Consider the following 15,496-nt stretch of genomic DNA (forward strand, 5'->3'; position numbering starts at 1 on the left):
CCCATGTCATTCTTTAAGAAGAGAGGGAAGAATCATAGTTTGAATAGGCACAGCCACTGACCCTCAAAAGCCTTGCATTAAAGAATGCTGGTGTAGAAGGACTGAGGTTGGGATATACACTAAAGAAGGACACGGAATGGGGTTTCCCACGGTTATCCACAGGGACAGGAACGGTGACGAAGACACATAATGATGGAGGAGAGGAAGGGAGAAATAAAGCATGGAGGGGAATAGAGAGATTTCACCCAGGGCACAAGGCAGGGTGAGAGAGATGGTAGACAGTGGTAAAGAAACATAAATGTTGGATATGGCAGTGAAAGGAAGGTACAGAGATGGAAGATGGATGGTGAACATGGAGAAAGAAGAAAATGTCAAATGGGCAGGAGACTCTGGTGAGCAAGTTAACAGAAGACAAACAGAAACCACAGCCTGGGATCAAAGTGATTTGAATAATAAAATGACCAGACAACAAAAGGAAGGAAAAATAATTTTATTTTCTAATCTGTGATTACAATGTCAGATTTCAAATGTATATCCTTGAGTAGGAACTAACAGAGAGAGACAGACAAAAAGAAGAGTCTTTTTTATTGTTTACACTACAGAATCAGCATGGTGTTGGAGGGGACAGAATGGGGTAGGGTGGTTGAAGAGGCTACAAAATAAACTCGCCAGGACATTTGGGAAAAAAAAAAAATATGCTCGATTGGGCAGGAAAAGCAAATCGAATTGAAAAAAAAAAATCAATTCAATAGGCCAAACTGAATCAAAAAAATTTTCTCTGAATCAGGCAGGACTAGTGAAGTTATTTCTACCACCAGCACATTGTTCTCTGACCCCCTGTGTGTTAGATCAGTTCTACAATACAATATCATTTCTTGTAATTTACAAAAGATTCCAATTCGATTGGTTGTATGCAGCTTACATCATAAAAAGGCTATTTCTAGGAATTACAGTAAGTAAAACTGTACACATAAGAGATGTAAAAAACATATCAACTGGGTTAAACAAAAAAACAAACAAACCACAACCACTCCCTTGTACAGATAAATTAAATATTTATATACATAACCAAGCCAGATCTCACAGGTGATCAAAAAAGGCTTCAGCGAATTAGACTCTTTAGTTCTGTTTTGGATATTCATGCATTGCATACTTTTGCCCATGCCTTTGTTCTGTCAAGAATAGACTACTGCAATACAATTTATTGCGGTGTAACGTCATCAAGTCTACGTCGTTTGCAGACACGAAAATCAGCCTATTTTATTTATTTCACCTTTTTTATGGAATAATTTGCCTCCCCTGATTCAGGCAGAATAATCATTTAAAGTATCTAGACAACCGATCCTCTCTTCTCTCTCCCCTCTATAGCGATTAACTTGTTCTATTGATCACTCTCTCTTCAAAAATGGATTTCCTGCCTATTAACCCTCTTTCTTCCTCCCCTCTTAAAGTCAATCAATTTGTACCTTTGCTTAATCTTTGTAAACCGTATAGAACTTCACAGTATTGCGATATATAAGCCGTTATTATTATTATTAATTTAAGGGCTCCTTTTATCAAGGTGCGGTACGGGGGTTAGCGCGGACATTTCATCACACGCTAACCCCTGTGGCAAGCCAAAATACTAACGCCTCGTCAATGGAGGCATTAACGGCTAGTGCGGCAGGCAGTTTAACGCGCGGTATTCCGCGCGTTAAACCCCCCTACCGCGCCTTGATAAAAGGACCCACACCCGAATTCAAATTCCAGTTCAGACCACATGAAAGGGTGCCCAAAGTGGACATGCTCTGGGATCATTTTGAGCTCCCTAATTGGCATCAATTCCTCAACTTTGTTTAACAAATACACCAAATCAAACTGCTTGCTAGACGAATGCCCATCAAAGATCATGAAAGTGGTAGTACATGAATTTAAAAGGGATTTATTTAACTGGATAACAACCACTCTCATCAGAGGGACATATGAAGAAATGGGACACATCCTGATCACACCCATAAAACTCTTACCGCACTGAAGTCCAATTACAGGCCCATAGCAAGTAGCCCCTTATTCACAAAACTACTGGAAGGACTGGTCAATATGGAACTAGTGAATTACCTAGACAAATTCAACATCCTCAGTGAACACCAATCAGGATTCAGAAAAGGATACAGCACAGAGACAGTGTTAGCTTCAATACTCAATCACCTTTACGGTCTCTTTAGCAAAGGTACTAGTGCTCTGATCTTACAACTAGATTTCAGCAGTGCTTTTGACCTAGTGGATCATGAAATGATGCTACTTTGCTTGGACGCATTGGGGCTGTCGGGAAGAGTTTTGAACTGGTTTCAGAGTTTTCTGTCCAAAAGATCATATCAAGTAGTCTCCAATGGGAAATACTCCAGCTCTTGGAAAAATCCTTTGGGGGTGCTCCAAGGTTCTCCACTACCTCCCACCTTATTTAATATCTACATTTCATCTTTAGGTCATCTATTACAAAAGTTAAACCTAAAATACTACATATATGCTGATGATATCGCTATTTTAATTCCGCTGAATAAAGTGACCAGCAAAACTTTAGAACACATTACCCATATCATGACCGAAATCGAACAGTGGACAATCAATTTTAAATTGAAATTAAACACAGAAAAGACAAAATTTTCCTTTAGCACTCCCTTTATTCCATGGTCATCCAACGGTCCCACCGCTACCTTTGCGGGTCGTTTCTCCTTAATATATCAAAAGAACGGCTTGAAGTTTTTTGCCTCCTTGGCTATTTTTTCCTCATAGTCTTTTTTGGCCCCTTTTACCGCCTTATGGCACCTGCGTTGATGTTTGTGCTTATACCAGTTTTCGTCCGTTCTTGACCTTTTCCATTACTTAAACAAAGTTTTCTTGTCTCTGATCACTTTCTTTACCTCTACAGTGGGCCACGCAGGTTCCTTGTTCTTTTTCCTCTTGGATCTCTTGTTGATACACGGTATATATAGATTTTGCGCCTCGGTGACTGTGTCCTTAAAAAGGGACCAAGCTTGCTCTAGCATTTTTACAGTGCTTATCCTCTTCTTAATCTTCTTCCCCACCATGAGACTCATCGCTTCGTAATTCCCTTTTTGGAAGTTCAGTGCCGTGGCTGTCGTTCTGGACCGATGTTTCACTCCTGCGTCCAGGTTGAAGTGGATCATGTGATCGCTGTTTCCTAGCATCCCTCCTATTTCTACACCTTGTGCCGGTCCTCACAGTCCATTTAGAATCAAGTCCAGAATTGTATATCTTGTATTTTCCTTGACAAGTTGTTCCAGGAAGCAATCGCCTACAGCATCCAGGAACTTGGTCTCCCCAGCGCAGCTGGAGGTGCCTAGGTTCCAGTCTATCCCCGGAGAGTTGATGTCACCCATGATAGCTGCATTGCCTCCCTTGCAGTTGCGTTTAATCTCGTCCGTCATTTCTCCATCAATTTCTTCAGACTGCCCTGGAGGTCAGTAGTGGATGCCGATCTTTGTTTCCAATCCATTTGTTCCTAGAATTTTGACCCATAGAGACTAACTTAGCCATCTGTTGTGGCATGTTCTCTCTAGTAGATTCAATTCCCTCTTTGACATATATGGCAATGCCCCCACCTTTTGGAGCCACTTTGTCTCTGCGGTATAGTTTGTATCCTGGTAGCACAGTGTCTCACACGTTTTCCTCAGTCCACCATGTTTCCGTGATGCCGATGATGTCCACGTTATTTTTTTGTGCCATAGTTTCTAATTCACCCATCTTATTTCTTAGGCTCCTTGCGTTCGTGTACATACACTTCAGTTTACAGCCTGTTCCTTTCTTGCATTTCCTTCCCCTCTTGTGTCCCTTTTGATCTGTCTTGTCTGTGATCCGGTGAGTCTTCCCCTCTATCTTCCTACACGGTATCCTCTGGGTATACCGGTTCCTGAACCATCGACTCTCTCTCTTGGTCGACTGTCGGTTTTCCCTTTCTTCCTAGTTTAAAAACTTGTCAACTTCTCTCTTGATGTTGCTTGCAAGTAGCCTCGTTCCGTCTCTGCTGAGGTGGAGTCCGTCTTTCCTGAATAGCTTGCTCTTCCCCCAGAACGTTGTCCAATTGCGCACAAAATGGAATCCTTCTTCCTCATACCAGCGCCGCATCCACATGTTGACTGCTTGCAGCACCATCTGCCTCTTCTCGCTGGTCCTGGATACCGGCAGGATCTCCGAAAATGCTATCCTCTGCGTTCTGGTCTTCAGCTTCCTTCCTAGAATCCAGAACTGGTCCTTCAATACTTCCCTGTTGTAGTTCCTGTTGCTCATGTTGTTCGTCCCCACATGGATCACCACCGCCGTATCTTCTTCTTCCACACTGTCGATGATCCTGTCGACGCGGCTCACTATGTCTTCCACCTTGGCTCCCGGAAGGCAGGTCACCAGCTGATCCAGTCTTCCTCCCGCTATATGGCTGTCGACTTGTCTAATGATGGAGTCCCCCACAACAACTGCTGTCCTATCTTCTCTTGATTCTCCAGCTGCAGGTCCGTGTCCCTGGTGTATGTCCATCTCTCCAGCCGTAGGTCCGTGTCCTTCGTTCCCATCCATTTTCTCTCATCCTGGCATTGGCTTGCACCGGACTTGTCTGCTATAACCTACACATGTATTCCTGCAGGCAATGTATTCAGCATGCTTTTTCTAGAACACCCGGTACCTGTCAACATCCCATTTACCACCTAGATGCATTATGTAAAACAGGGCTTCATTGTGTGGGCAAAAAGGGAAAAGCCTTTTGAGTAAGGTCCAATCTGATATCATATGTGAGGTACCTCTGAACTTACTCAATGCCAGCTAGGCTGTTTATGCTTTAAGGTTTTGCATGGGTTGGCCCCAAATCACCTAATGGAACATTTCATTTTTCCCAGTTCAAGACGCTCAGTCCAGCCCTCAACCTTAATTTGAATTTCCCTCAGTTAGAAGTTGTTATAAAAAACACCATAACTGATTACTTTTTGGGATCCGACGTTTCGCAAACTTCACATTACCTCAGTCTCCTACATGAATTTTAGGAAATCTTTTAAAGTCCTATTTATTTAGTAAATACTTATGATGTTCTGAATAAATGAAATTTTGTAAAGATCAGCCGTTAAAATGATTTGTAGCTGTTGCTGTGTCAGCTTTTCTTCAATTGTGAGACGTACGAATCCGAGAGGTTTTGCGTGTTGCATTTCAGAAAAACTGCAAAGGGGCAGCTTAAAGGGCTTTGGAAGCAATATTTGCAGTATAGGTAGGGGCTTGCTGCAGTATGGTATGCCCACTTCTGCTCTGTTGCAGTTTACTTTGGAAAACAAGGGCAGAGCCTGCAGCGGAGCTGGCATCATTAATAAAAAAAAACCCAACCCCACATTTTGGAATTCATGCTCACTAACGTGGCACCCCATTAGAACTACAGATAACCTGGAATTTCAGCTTCTGCTCTCCTGAATAGGGCTTCAATTTCATAACAGGAGAACCTGAGCCCTAATACGATACAATAAACCAATTTCTAGATCGCATAACCAGGTAGTTTGATGCGGTTTACAAAACAGTAATAAAAGATACAATGAATTGAACAGTTAGAAAAAAAAACTAGTTGCCTATAAACTTAAAGAGATAAGCTTTTAATTGCCTTCTGAAATGAAGGTAAGAGTGAGACACGGAGAGAAGGTGCCTAAGGTTGCTATCATATGTAGCAGATTGAAAGGAGAGTAGACGCTCATGATATTTTTTGGATTTATAACCACTGACTGGAGGAAAACCAAAACAAAGCATGAGTTTTTCTGGGGTTCCTCTGAGACGAGAAGACCTTTGGTATTTGACCAGTAGCAACCTAATAGCAACCTAGAAACATGACAGCAGATAAAAGACCAAATGGCCCATCTAGTCTGCCCATAACCGAAGAAGAGCCCTTGTATGTGCTTACCACAGATGAGCTCCAGCTGCTGGATCCTGTCCATGCTGCTAAGTGCCGTCATCAGAGGATCTCTTCGCTCACCCTCCTGCTGACTTTTGCCTTTATTCTCATAGGCCAGGACTGTGTCACTCTCATCCAACAGGAAAAGCACTTCCAGCTCGGAATACATGTCCTTTAATGAAGGGAAATTACAGACAAACCACAATTAGTTAGCCAGATGGAAAAGGATGCGTCACAAACTGCAAGACTGAATCATCTGTGCATTCAACAGACACTAAAACCAGCAATGGTAGAACTGCTCAAACAGTTCACGTGCACAATGTCAAACTCCACACATACCTGGCAAGCCTGGCAGGTGCATAGCTGACTGCGCCAGCTAGAAGGCCAGAAAATTGCCGTGTCTTTCCTCATATCCTGATCCGTTGTCAGTTTTTGCAGCTTGCAGGCAGAGCGAGAACCTTCCTTTTCTAGGCAGATACCACCTCCGTTTACAACCACCTAAATTCAATTGCAGAAAAAAAAAAAGGACAAAAGACAGTGGATTTTGCCCTTTCATTTTTCTTATGCTTTTAATCCAGTTTTAAGAGACAAGTGGACAAAAATCATATGAATATCTTTTGTTTAAGCCACAGCTTCCACCTGCACTTCAACATAAAAGCTTGCGAGTGGTGCCAGATCAGGATGGGCACTTTATTTGCAAACAGAGTACTGGAATTTCTACACATGCTGCATTTTACAGGGAAAGATGGACACCCTGCCCTCATTGCAGGAAACTGTGGGTTTTAGAAAGACTGATTATTCAAGAAAGGAAGAGACATGAGTGGATTTGTGTCTTTCTGCAGCTCATCCTGGAGGACTAGTTGTTCAGCCAGTCTCCTGCTCTTTCAGTCCTGGACTAGATGAAATTAAGAGGTGATAGGCTCAGGAGTAATCTAAGGAAATACTTTTTTACAGAAAGGGTGGTAGATGCATGGAACAGTCTTCCGGTAAAGGTGAGACTGTCTGAATTTAAGAAAGCATGGGATAGGCATGTGGGATCTCTTAGAGAGAGGAAGAGAAGCACAGTTACTTACCGTAACAGGTGTTATCCAGGGACAGCAGGCAGATATTCTTGACTGATGGGTGACGGCACCGACGGAGCCCCGGTACGGACAATTTTAGAGTGATTGCACTCTAAGAACTTTTTAGAAAGTTCTAGCTCGGCCGCACCGCGCACGCGCGAGTGCCTTCCCGCCCGACAGAGGCGTGCGGTCCCTCAGTTAGTATAAGCCAGCTAAGAAGCCAACCCGGGGAGGTGGGTGGGACGCAAGAATATCTGCCTGCTGTCCCTGGATAACACCTGTTACGGTAAGTAACTGTGCTTTATCCCAGGACAAGCAGGCAGCTATTCTTGACTGATGGGTGACCTCTAAGCTAACAAAAAGAGGGATGGAGGGAAGGTTGGCCATTAAGAAAACAAATTTTGTAATACAGATTGGCCGAAGTGACCATCCCTTCTGGAGAATGCATCCAGACAATAATGAGATGTAAAAGTGTGAACTGAGGACCAAGTAGCAGCTTTGCAGATTTCCTCAATAGGAGTGGAACGGAGGAAAGCTACAGATGCTGCCATTGCTCTGACTCGATGGGCCGTGACAGAACCTTCCAGTGTCAGTCCGGTCTGAGCATAACAGAAAGAAATGCACGCTGCTAGCCAATTAGACAACGTGCGTTTAGAAACAGGACGTCCCAATTTGTTCGGATCAAAGGACAGAAAAAGTTGGGGAACTGATCTGTGGGGTTTCGTACGCTGCAGATAGTAAGCAAGAGCCCTTTTACAATCCAAAGTATGCAGAGCTTGTTCCCCAGAATGAGAATGAGGTTTTGGAAAAAAAACCGGTAGGACAATGGATTGGTTGAGATGAAATTCCGAGACAACCTTGGGGAGAAACTTTGGATGTGTACGCAGAACCACCTTGTCATGATGAAAGACCGTAAAAGGTGGATCTGCAACCAGTGCATGAAGCTCACTGACTCTCCTGGCAGAGGTAAGAGCAATAAGGAAAAGTACCTTCCAAGTGAGAAATTTGAAAGGAGAAGTAGCTAAAGGTTCAAATGGAGGCTTCATTAAAGCTGAAAGAACCACATTGAGATCCCAGATAACCGGAGGGGCTTTAAGAGGTGGTTTCACATTGAAAAGCCCACGCATGAACCTGGATACCAGGGGATGAGCTGAAAGAAGTTTTCCATGGACTGGCTCATGAAAAGCTGCAATGGCACTGAGGTGGACCCTGATGGAAGAGGACTTCAGGCCAGAATCAGACAAAGAAAGAAGATAATCCAACAACGTCTCCACCGCTAGGGAAGTGGGATCAAGATGATGAAGAAGACACCAGGAAGAAAACCTCGTCCACTTTTGATGGTAACATTGTAGAGTGGCTGGTTTCCTGGAGGCATCCAGAATGGAACGAACGGACTGAGATAAAAGAGTATCAGTCGAATTCAGCCCGAGAGATACCAAGCCATCAGGTGTAGAGACTGGAGGTTGGGATGCAGAAGGGTTCCCTGCTGTTGCGTAAGCAGCGAAGGAAACAGAGGAAGAAGAAAAGGTTCCCTGGAACTGAGTTGAAGTAGAAGGGAGAACCAATGTTGCCTGGGCCACCTCGGAGCAATCAGAATCATGGTGGCTCGTTCCCTCTTGAGCTTGAACAAGGTTCTCAACATGAGAGGCAGAGGAGGGAAGGCGTACAGGAACAGATTCGACCAGTCGAGGAGAAAAGCATCTGCTGTTAGACGGTGTGGAGAGTAAAGTCTGGAGCAGAATAGGGGCAGCTGATGATTGTGAGGAGCTGCAAAGAGGTCTATCTGAGGAGTGCCCCATTGATTGAAGATAGAGTGCAGAGTTACGGGATCGAGTGTCCACTCGTGAGGTTGGAGAATTCTGCTGAGTTTGTCTGCTAAGGAATTCTGTTTCCCTTGAATGTATATAGCTTTCAGGAAGAGATGATGATCTATGGCCCAAGTCCAGATCTTCTGGGCTTCCTGGCATAAAAGGCGAGAGCCTGTCCCACCCTGTTTGTTGATGTAGTACATCGCAACCTGATTGTCTGTGCACAACAGAAGGACCTGAGGAAAGAGAAGGTGTTGGAAGGCCTTGAGGGCGTAAAACATCGCTCTGAGTTCCAGGAAATTGATTTGATGTTTCCTCTCCTGGGCTGACCAAAGACCTTGAGTCTGGAACTCGTTCAAGTGAGCTCCCCATGCATACAGGGAGGCGTCGGTGGTGATGACTAGTTGATGAGGAGGCTGATGGAACAGAAGACCTCTGGATAGATTTGAGGATACCAACCACCATTGCAGAGACTGACGAAGAGATGATGTCACAGATATGTGTCGTGAGCAAGGGTCCGATGCTTGGGACCACTGGGTCGCAAGGGTCCATTGAGGAGTGCGCAGGTGAAGACGGGCATGAGGTGTGACATGAACTGTGGATGCCATGTGTCCCAAGAGCACCATCATTTGCCTTGCTGAGATGGACGGCAGAGGAAGTACCTGGTGACATAGAGATTGAAGGGTCTGAAGACGATTGGATGGCAGGAAAGCTCTCATGAGGAGTGTATCTAGGATCGCTCCAATGAATTGAAGTCTCTGAGTGGGAATGATATGGGATTTGGGTAGATTGATCTCGAATCCCAGAAGTTGTAGAAACTGGATGGTTTGGTTGGTGGCCAGAAGGACCGCTTGGGCAGAAGTGTCCTTGATCAACCAATCGTCCAGGTAAGGAAATACATGCAGGTGGTGAGAGCGTAGAAAAGCCGCCACCACAATGAGACATTTGGTGAATACCCTTGGAGATGAGGCAAGACCGAAGGGCAGCACCTTGTACTGGTAATGACAATGATTGATCATGAATCGGAGATATGGTCTTGAGGTTACATTGATCGGTATGTGAGTGTAAGCCTCTTTGAGATCGAGGGAGCATAGCCAGTCGTTTTGATTTAGAAGGGGATAAAGGATGGCTAAAGAAAGCATCTTGAATTTTTCTTTTACTAGATGAATGTTGAGATCGCGAAGATCCAGGATGGGTCTGAGATCTCCTGTCTTTTTGGGAACTAGAAAGTAGCGGGAGTAGAATCCCTGCCCCTTTTGATCTAGAGGAACTTCCTCTATAGCGTTCAGAAGGAGGAGGGATTGGACCTCCTGAATAAGGAGGGCTGATTGAGGACTGTTCAAAGCAGACTCTTTTGGCAGGCTTTGAGGTGGGAGAGTCTGAAAGTTGAGAGAGTAGCCGTGGCGGATGATGTTGAGGACCCATTGGTCCGAAGTGATTACTTCCCACCGGCTGAGGAACAGAGAAAGTCGACCTCCTATTGGTTGAGGCAGGAGAGCAGGAATAGGGATACTGGCTATACTGCGGAGAATGAAGTCAAAAGGGCTGTGACTTTTGCTGAGGAGGTTGTTTTACAGCTTGTTGCTGTTGCTGTTGTCTGGGAGGCTGACGTTGCTGTTGTCTCTGACGCCTAGGTTGTTGAGCAGTGGTAGGCAATGGACGGGCTGTGAAACGGCGTTGATAGGCCGATTGCTGCCTGTATGGTCTTGGCGGAGGAGGCTTCTTTTTATTTTTGAGCAGGGTATCCCAGCGCGTCTCATGAGCAGAGAGCTTTTGTGTGGTTGAGTCCATGGAATCCCCAAAGAGCTCATCCCCTAGACATGGGGCATTGGCTAACCGATCTTGATGGTTAACATCAAGCTCGGATACCCGAAGCCAGGCCAAACGACGCATAGCTACTGACATTGCTGTCGCTCTGGATGTAAGTTCAAAAGTGTCATATATGGATCTCACCATAAACTTACGCAATTGGAGAAGAGACGACAAGCATGTGTGAAAAGCGGAATGCTTTCGTGAAGGAAGATATTTCTCGAAAGAAGCCATGGTGGTAAGGAGATGCTTTAAATAAAAAGAAAAATGAAAAGCATAATTACTAGCCCTATTAGCTAACATAGCATTTTGGTAGAGCCTCTTACCAAATTTATCCATGGCCCTTCCTTCTCTGCCAGGAGGGACAGATGCATATACACTGGCTCCTGAAGTCTTTTTAAGGGTGGATTCGACAAATAAGGATTCATGTGGTAGTTGAGGTTTGTCGAACCCAGGAATGGGAATTACCTTATATAGAGAATCCAGTTTACGTGGGGCCCCTGGGACAGTTAAAGGAGTCTCTAAATTCTTATAGAAAGTTTCCCTCAGGATGTCATGAAGGGGAAGTTTCAAAAATTCCTTTGGAGGCTGATCAAAATCAAGGGCATCCAAAAAAGCTTTAGACTTTTTGGATTCAGCCTCCAAAGGAATGGACAAGGACTCACACATCTCTTTCAAAAAACTAGAGAAAGAGGAAGTGGCCTGTTTGGAGGATGGGTCAGGGACAGCCGAATCCTCCTCCTCTGAGGAACATTCTCCTTCAGAAAGAAAGGGTTCCTCTGAGTCTCCCCACAGATCAGGGTCCCTTACATGGGAAGAATGGTCCCGAGACTCAGGTGTCGACGTTTGCATGTGTCTGGTTTTGCGCATCGACTTACCCGACCTCATCGATACCGTGTCCGGAGAAGTTATCGGACGCACCGGTGCCGAAGTCTGCACCGATTGATGGTGAGCTCTCGGCTCCGGTGCAAGGACTGGCATCGATACCGATGAGGTTAGGTGAAGCGGTACCGAAACAGTGGAAGTGGTTAACACGGGTTCCACAATCGGTACCGATACAGGTTGTTCAACAACCGGTACCGATGGCTCGGTGCGAACTGGCACCGGAAGGTTCGGTGTCATGATAGCAGGAAGGAGTCGTTCTAATTGTTCCTTCAGCTGCACCTGAAGGATGGCCGTAATGCGGTCATCGAGAGATGGCACCGGTACCGCTTTTTTCTTCTGCGGTACCTGCGGTGCCGCTCGACGCCCCGGAGATGAGGAGCCCGATGTCGAGGGACTCACCTCTATAGGGGCGGAGCGCTTCCGCTGGCGTCGAACCGGCGGCAGGATTGGGCTCACTGCACTCGAGGCCGGAAGACGTTCCAGCGGGGAAGGCTTCTTAGCCGGCTTACCTGACTGTTGGGATGCCGGTGTGGAATCACGCGGCGTCGAAGACGAGGGTGCCGACTGAATCGGTGCCGAAGCCGGAGTCGAAGGAACGGGGTCGGACATCTCGGCACCGAACAACAATCGCTGTTGAATTAAGCGATTTTTTAAAGTTCGTTTTTTCAAAGTAGCACAGCGGGTGCAAGAGGAGGCCTGATGCTCAGGACCCAAACACTGTAAACACCAGTTGTGTGGGTCCGTGAGAGATATAGGCCTAGCACACCGCTGGCACTTTTTAAAACCCGGTTGAGGGGGCATGAAAGGAAAAACGGCTTCCGCCAAATCGAAGACCGTGGCTTCGATGGTGGCAGAAGGCCCCGCCGGGGAAAACCGAAATTGAAGGAAAAATTTGAAAGGTTTTTTTTTTTTTTTTTTTTTTTTAACAAAATAAAAGAAAGAAAAAAGGCAAAATAGCCAAACGTTTACGCGAGCGGGAAGGCAAGTAGGAAAAAATTTTCAACAGCCGTTGAAAACGCGTCTTCTTAGCTCCGCGGAAACTAAGAAACTGAGGGACCGCGCGCCTCTGTCGGGCGGGAAGGCACTCGCGCGTGCGCGGTGCGGCCGAGCTAGAACTTTCTAAAAAGTTCTTAGAGTGCAATCACTCTAAAATTGTCCGTACCGGGGCTCCGTCGGTGCCGTCACCCATCAGTCAAGAATAGCTGCCTGCTTGTCCTGGGATAATAATGGTTACTGCGGATAGGTAGACTAGATGGGCCATTTGGCATTTATCTATCATCATGTTACTATTTTTCTATAACCGTAATGTTCTATGACATCACAATGCAGGTGAAAAGAGCCTTAGCCTATAGGAAGAGGAGATGCAAATGTTAAGAGCCTTAGCCAATAGGGAGAGGAGGAGATAGTGGATATTGCAGATGGGCAGACTGGATGGGCCATTTGGCCTTTACCTGTCATCTGTTTCTATGACTCCATTACTCTCTCATTCATCCACACACAGAACTTCAGCCCAGGCATCGTCAACATCTTTGACAGAAGTGGACCAAGAAGGAAAGGAGAGCGAGAGCTACCCAAACCCAACCACAGCACCAACAAAATATAGAGAGACTGAAAACCACTCAACTACATACATTTATCTGGTGCTGACACTTCAAATACTTGACAAGCTGCTAACAGTTTCTCCCACTCTTATCATTGCTCTACCATGCCCCTTGTTCTAATCTAATCAAGAAGATTTATTATCTGCTTCCCCCTCCCTCCCCCAAGGGGGCCTATAGGGGTTTTTACTTCATCATGTGATCAATACAACTGGGAAGTTACACATAAAACTATAATATCTAGTTCTTATCAGTTCTCAAAGATCACAAATTTATGGAAAAGAAATGTTTTTAAGAGTTTTATGAAAAGAAAAGATGACTGTTGTCTGATAAACAAGGTTAAACTGTTCCAAATATGTACAGTTCTCAATGAGAATGAGAACTCTCAGATACTCATTTAGAACACACATACTTTTAAACAAGGTGAAATTTAATAAGCTAAGACCTTGTTAATGAGAAGTTTGACTGACAGCCGAATGAGATATCAGGTTAATCTCATGCTCTGAAGCCTGCCATGAAAAGACCTAAAAGATGAAATATGAATTTTGGTTTAATATTATTGAGAAAGAGACACTATACTATTTGGCTGTATCATTTTTTTTTTATAAATCTTTATTCGTTTTTATATCTTACAACAAGTGTATCAATAAATTGACAATTGAAATTTAAATACATCACTTGAATTTCTATTATATTTAACCATAATATATAAAATGTAACCCCTTCCCTCCCACCCTTACCATAACATATGTAATCAAGTATTTATTATGAATAATTATTTTTCTGAACTAATCATGTAATTCAAAACTTCAGAATTCCCTCCCTACCATCCCTTCACTTGTATTGTACTTTTCATGGAATAATGGTATCTATTCATCGCAATAATTTGTTAATGGCCCCCATATCTCCTTAAATTTTTTATAATTCCCTTTTTGTATGGCTATTATTCTCACCATTTTATAGATGTGACGCACTGAGTTTCTCTGTATCATTTTTAATATTATGTAAGCAGCAATGATTACTAGCCGACCTTTGCGGGATGCAAGAATTAATATACTATGATTGGTATGTTGTAGTATGTTTTTATCATATTTTTCAATTAAAAAAAGTTTTAAAGTAAAAAAATGAGATGAATCCTTTTAAAAAAAATTTTATTTGGCTGGGTAAAAATGCGAGAATTGCTTTAGTGTCTTTACAAAAACTGATTACGGAGGATGGGGTAAATTTTCCCAACTTTTATAGGTACCATCAAGCCTATATAATGCTTCAGGGAATGTATTGGATCCTTCCTGAGCTCATGAAACATCTCCGAGATTGGTTAAAACTAGAATGGCGACTATCTCATGTGTTAAGTATCAAATTACCTAGATATGCTAAGGACAATAGTATTCTTTTGGACATATGGAAAACATTGAAATTTATTCCAATGATGAAATTTGTTACAATGATGAATTTTACTCTTCAGTCCTTATGGCTAAACTCCAAGATTCCAAGATATGAATCCTTAAAAGTTATACGAGCGTGAGCTGGAAGACAATGAAATTTTATCTAAACGTCAACCTAGCTCCTGTATTTTATAGTAATTGTAAATTTTTCTGTAATTTAATTGGCAAATCAGAATTGAATTACAGTAGTCTAGGAAAGAACCAGCAGTTGGACTAAAAGAGCAAAATGTTTGTCACAGAAATACAATGAACCAATTCCGAATGGAGGAGAATCTAGTGAAGAACATCAAGAAAGGCGATAAATCCTTCTTCAGGTATATTAGTGACAGGAAAAAGAAAACACAGATGGGATAGTACACCTTAGGAAACCCGATGGGAACTATGTAGAATCGGACTCCGATAAGGCTAGACTTTTAAATGAATACTTCTGCTCAGTCTTCACTTGCGAGGCGCCGGGATCCGGCCCTCAACTACAGACAAGGGAAAGCTCGGTAGATCCATTTCGAAATTTCAAGTTTACGCCCAGCAGTGTCTACAGTGAGTTATCAAAACTCAAGGTTAACAAAGCTATGGGACCAGACAAACTATACCCCAGGGTGCTCAGGGAGTTAAGTGACGTCTTGGCGGAACCGTTATCCGCGCTCTTCAATCTTTCCCTGAGCACAGGAAGAATCCCGTTGGACTGGAAAACGGTTAATGTCATTCCATGCCACAAGAAAGGATGCAGGACTGAGGCTGAGAACTACAGACCGGTGAGTCTCACATCGATAGTGAGCAAACTAATGGAAACTCTAATCAAACACCAATTGGATACGATCCTGAACGAGGAGAATCTACGGGATCCCCATCAACATGGGTTTACTAAGGGTAGATCCTGCCAATCCAATCTGATCAGCTTCTTTGACTGGATAACAAGGAAGCTGGATATTGGGGAGTCCCTAAACATTGTGTACTTGGACTTCAGCAAAGCATTTGA

General features: G+C 43.9%; 1 protein-coding gene across 1 annotated transcript in view; it reads right to left on the reverse strand.

The window, feature by feature from the left end:
- Positions 1–15,496, reverse strand: part of UBR7 (ubiquitin protein ligase E3 component n-recognin 7) — a 62,512-nt gene that overhangs the window by 14,429 nt on the left and 32,587 nt on the right. Inside the window, exons 8-9 of the mRNA XM_033951814.1 lie at positions 6,254–6,412; positions 5,924–6,086 (exon numbers count right to left, since the gene is read on the reverse strand). Of these exons, the coding sequence (XP_033807705.1) occupies positions 5,924–6,086; positions 6,254–6,412 (322 nt within the window). The remainder of the gene's footprint in view (positions 1–5,923; positions 6,087–6,253; positions 6,413–15,496) is intronic.

The sequence above is a fragment of the Geotrypetes seraphini genome, chromosome 7 (genome assembly GCF_902459505.1).
Source record: "Geotrypetes seraphini chromosome 7, aGeoSer1.1, whole genome shotgun sequence".
Taxonomy (NCBI): Eukaryota; Metazoa; Chordata; class Amphibia; order Gymnophiona; family Dermophiidae; genus Geotrypetes; species Geotrypetes seraphini.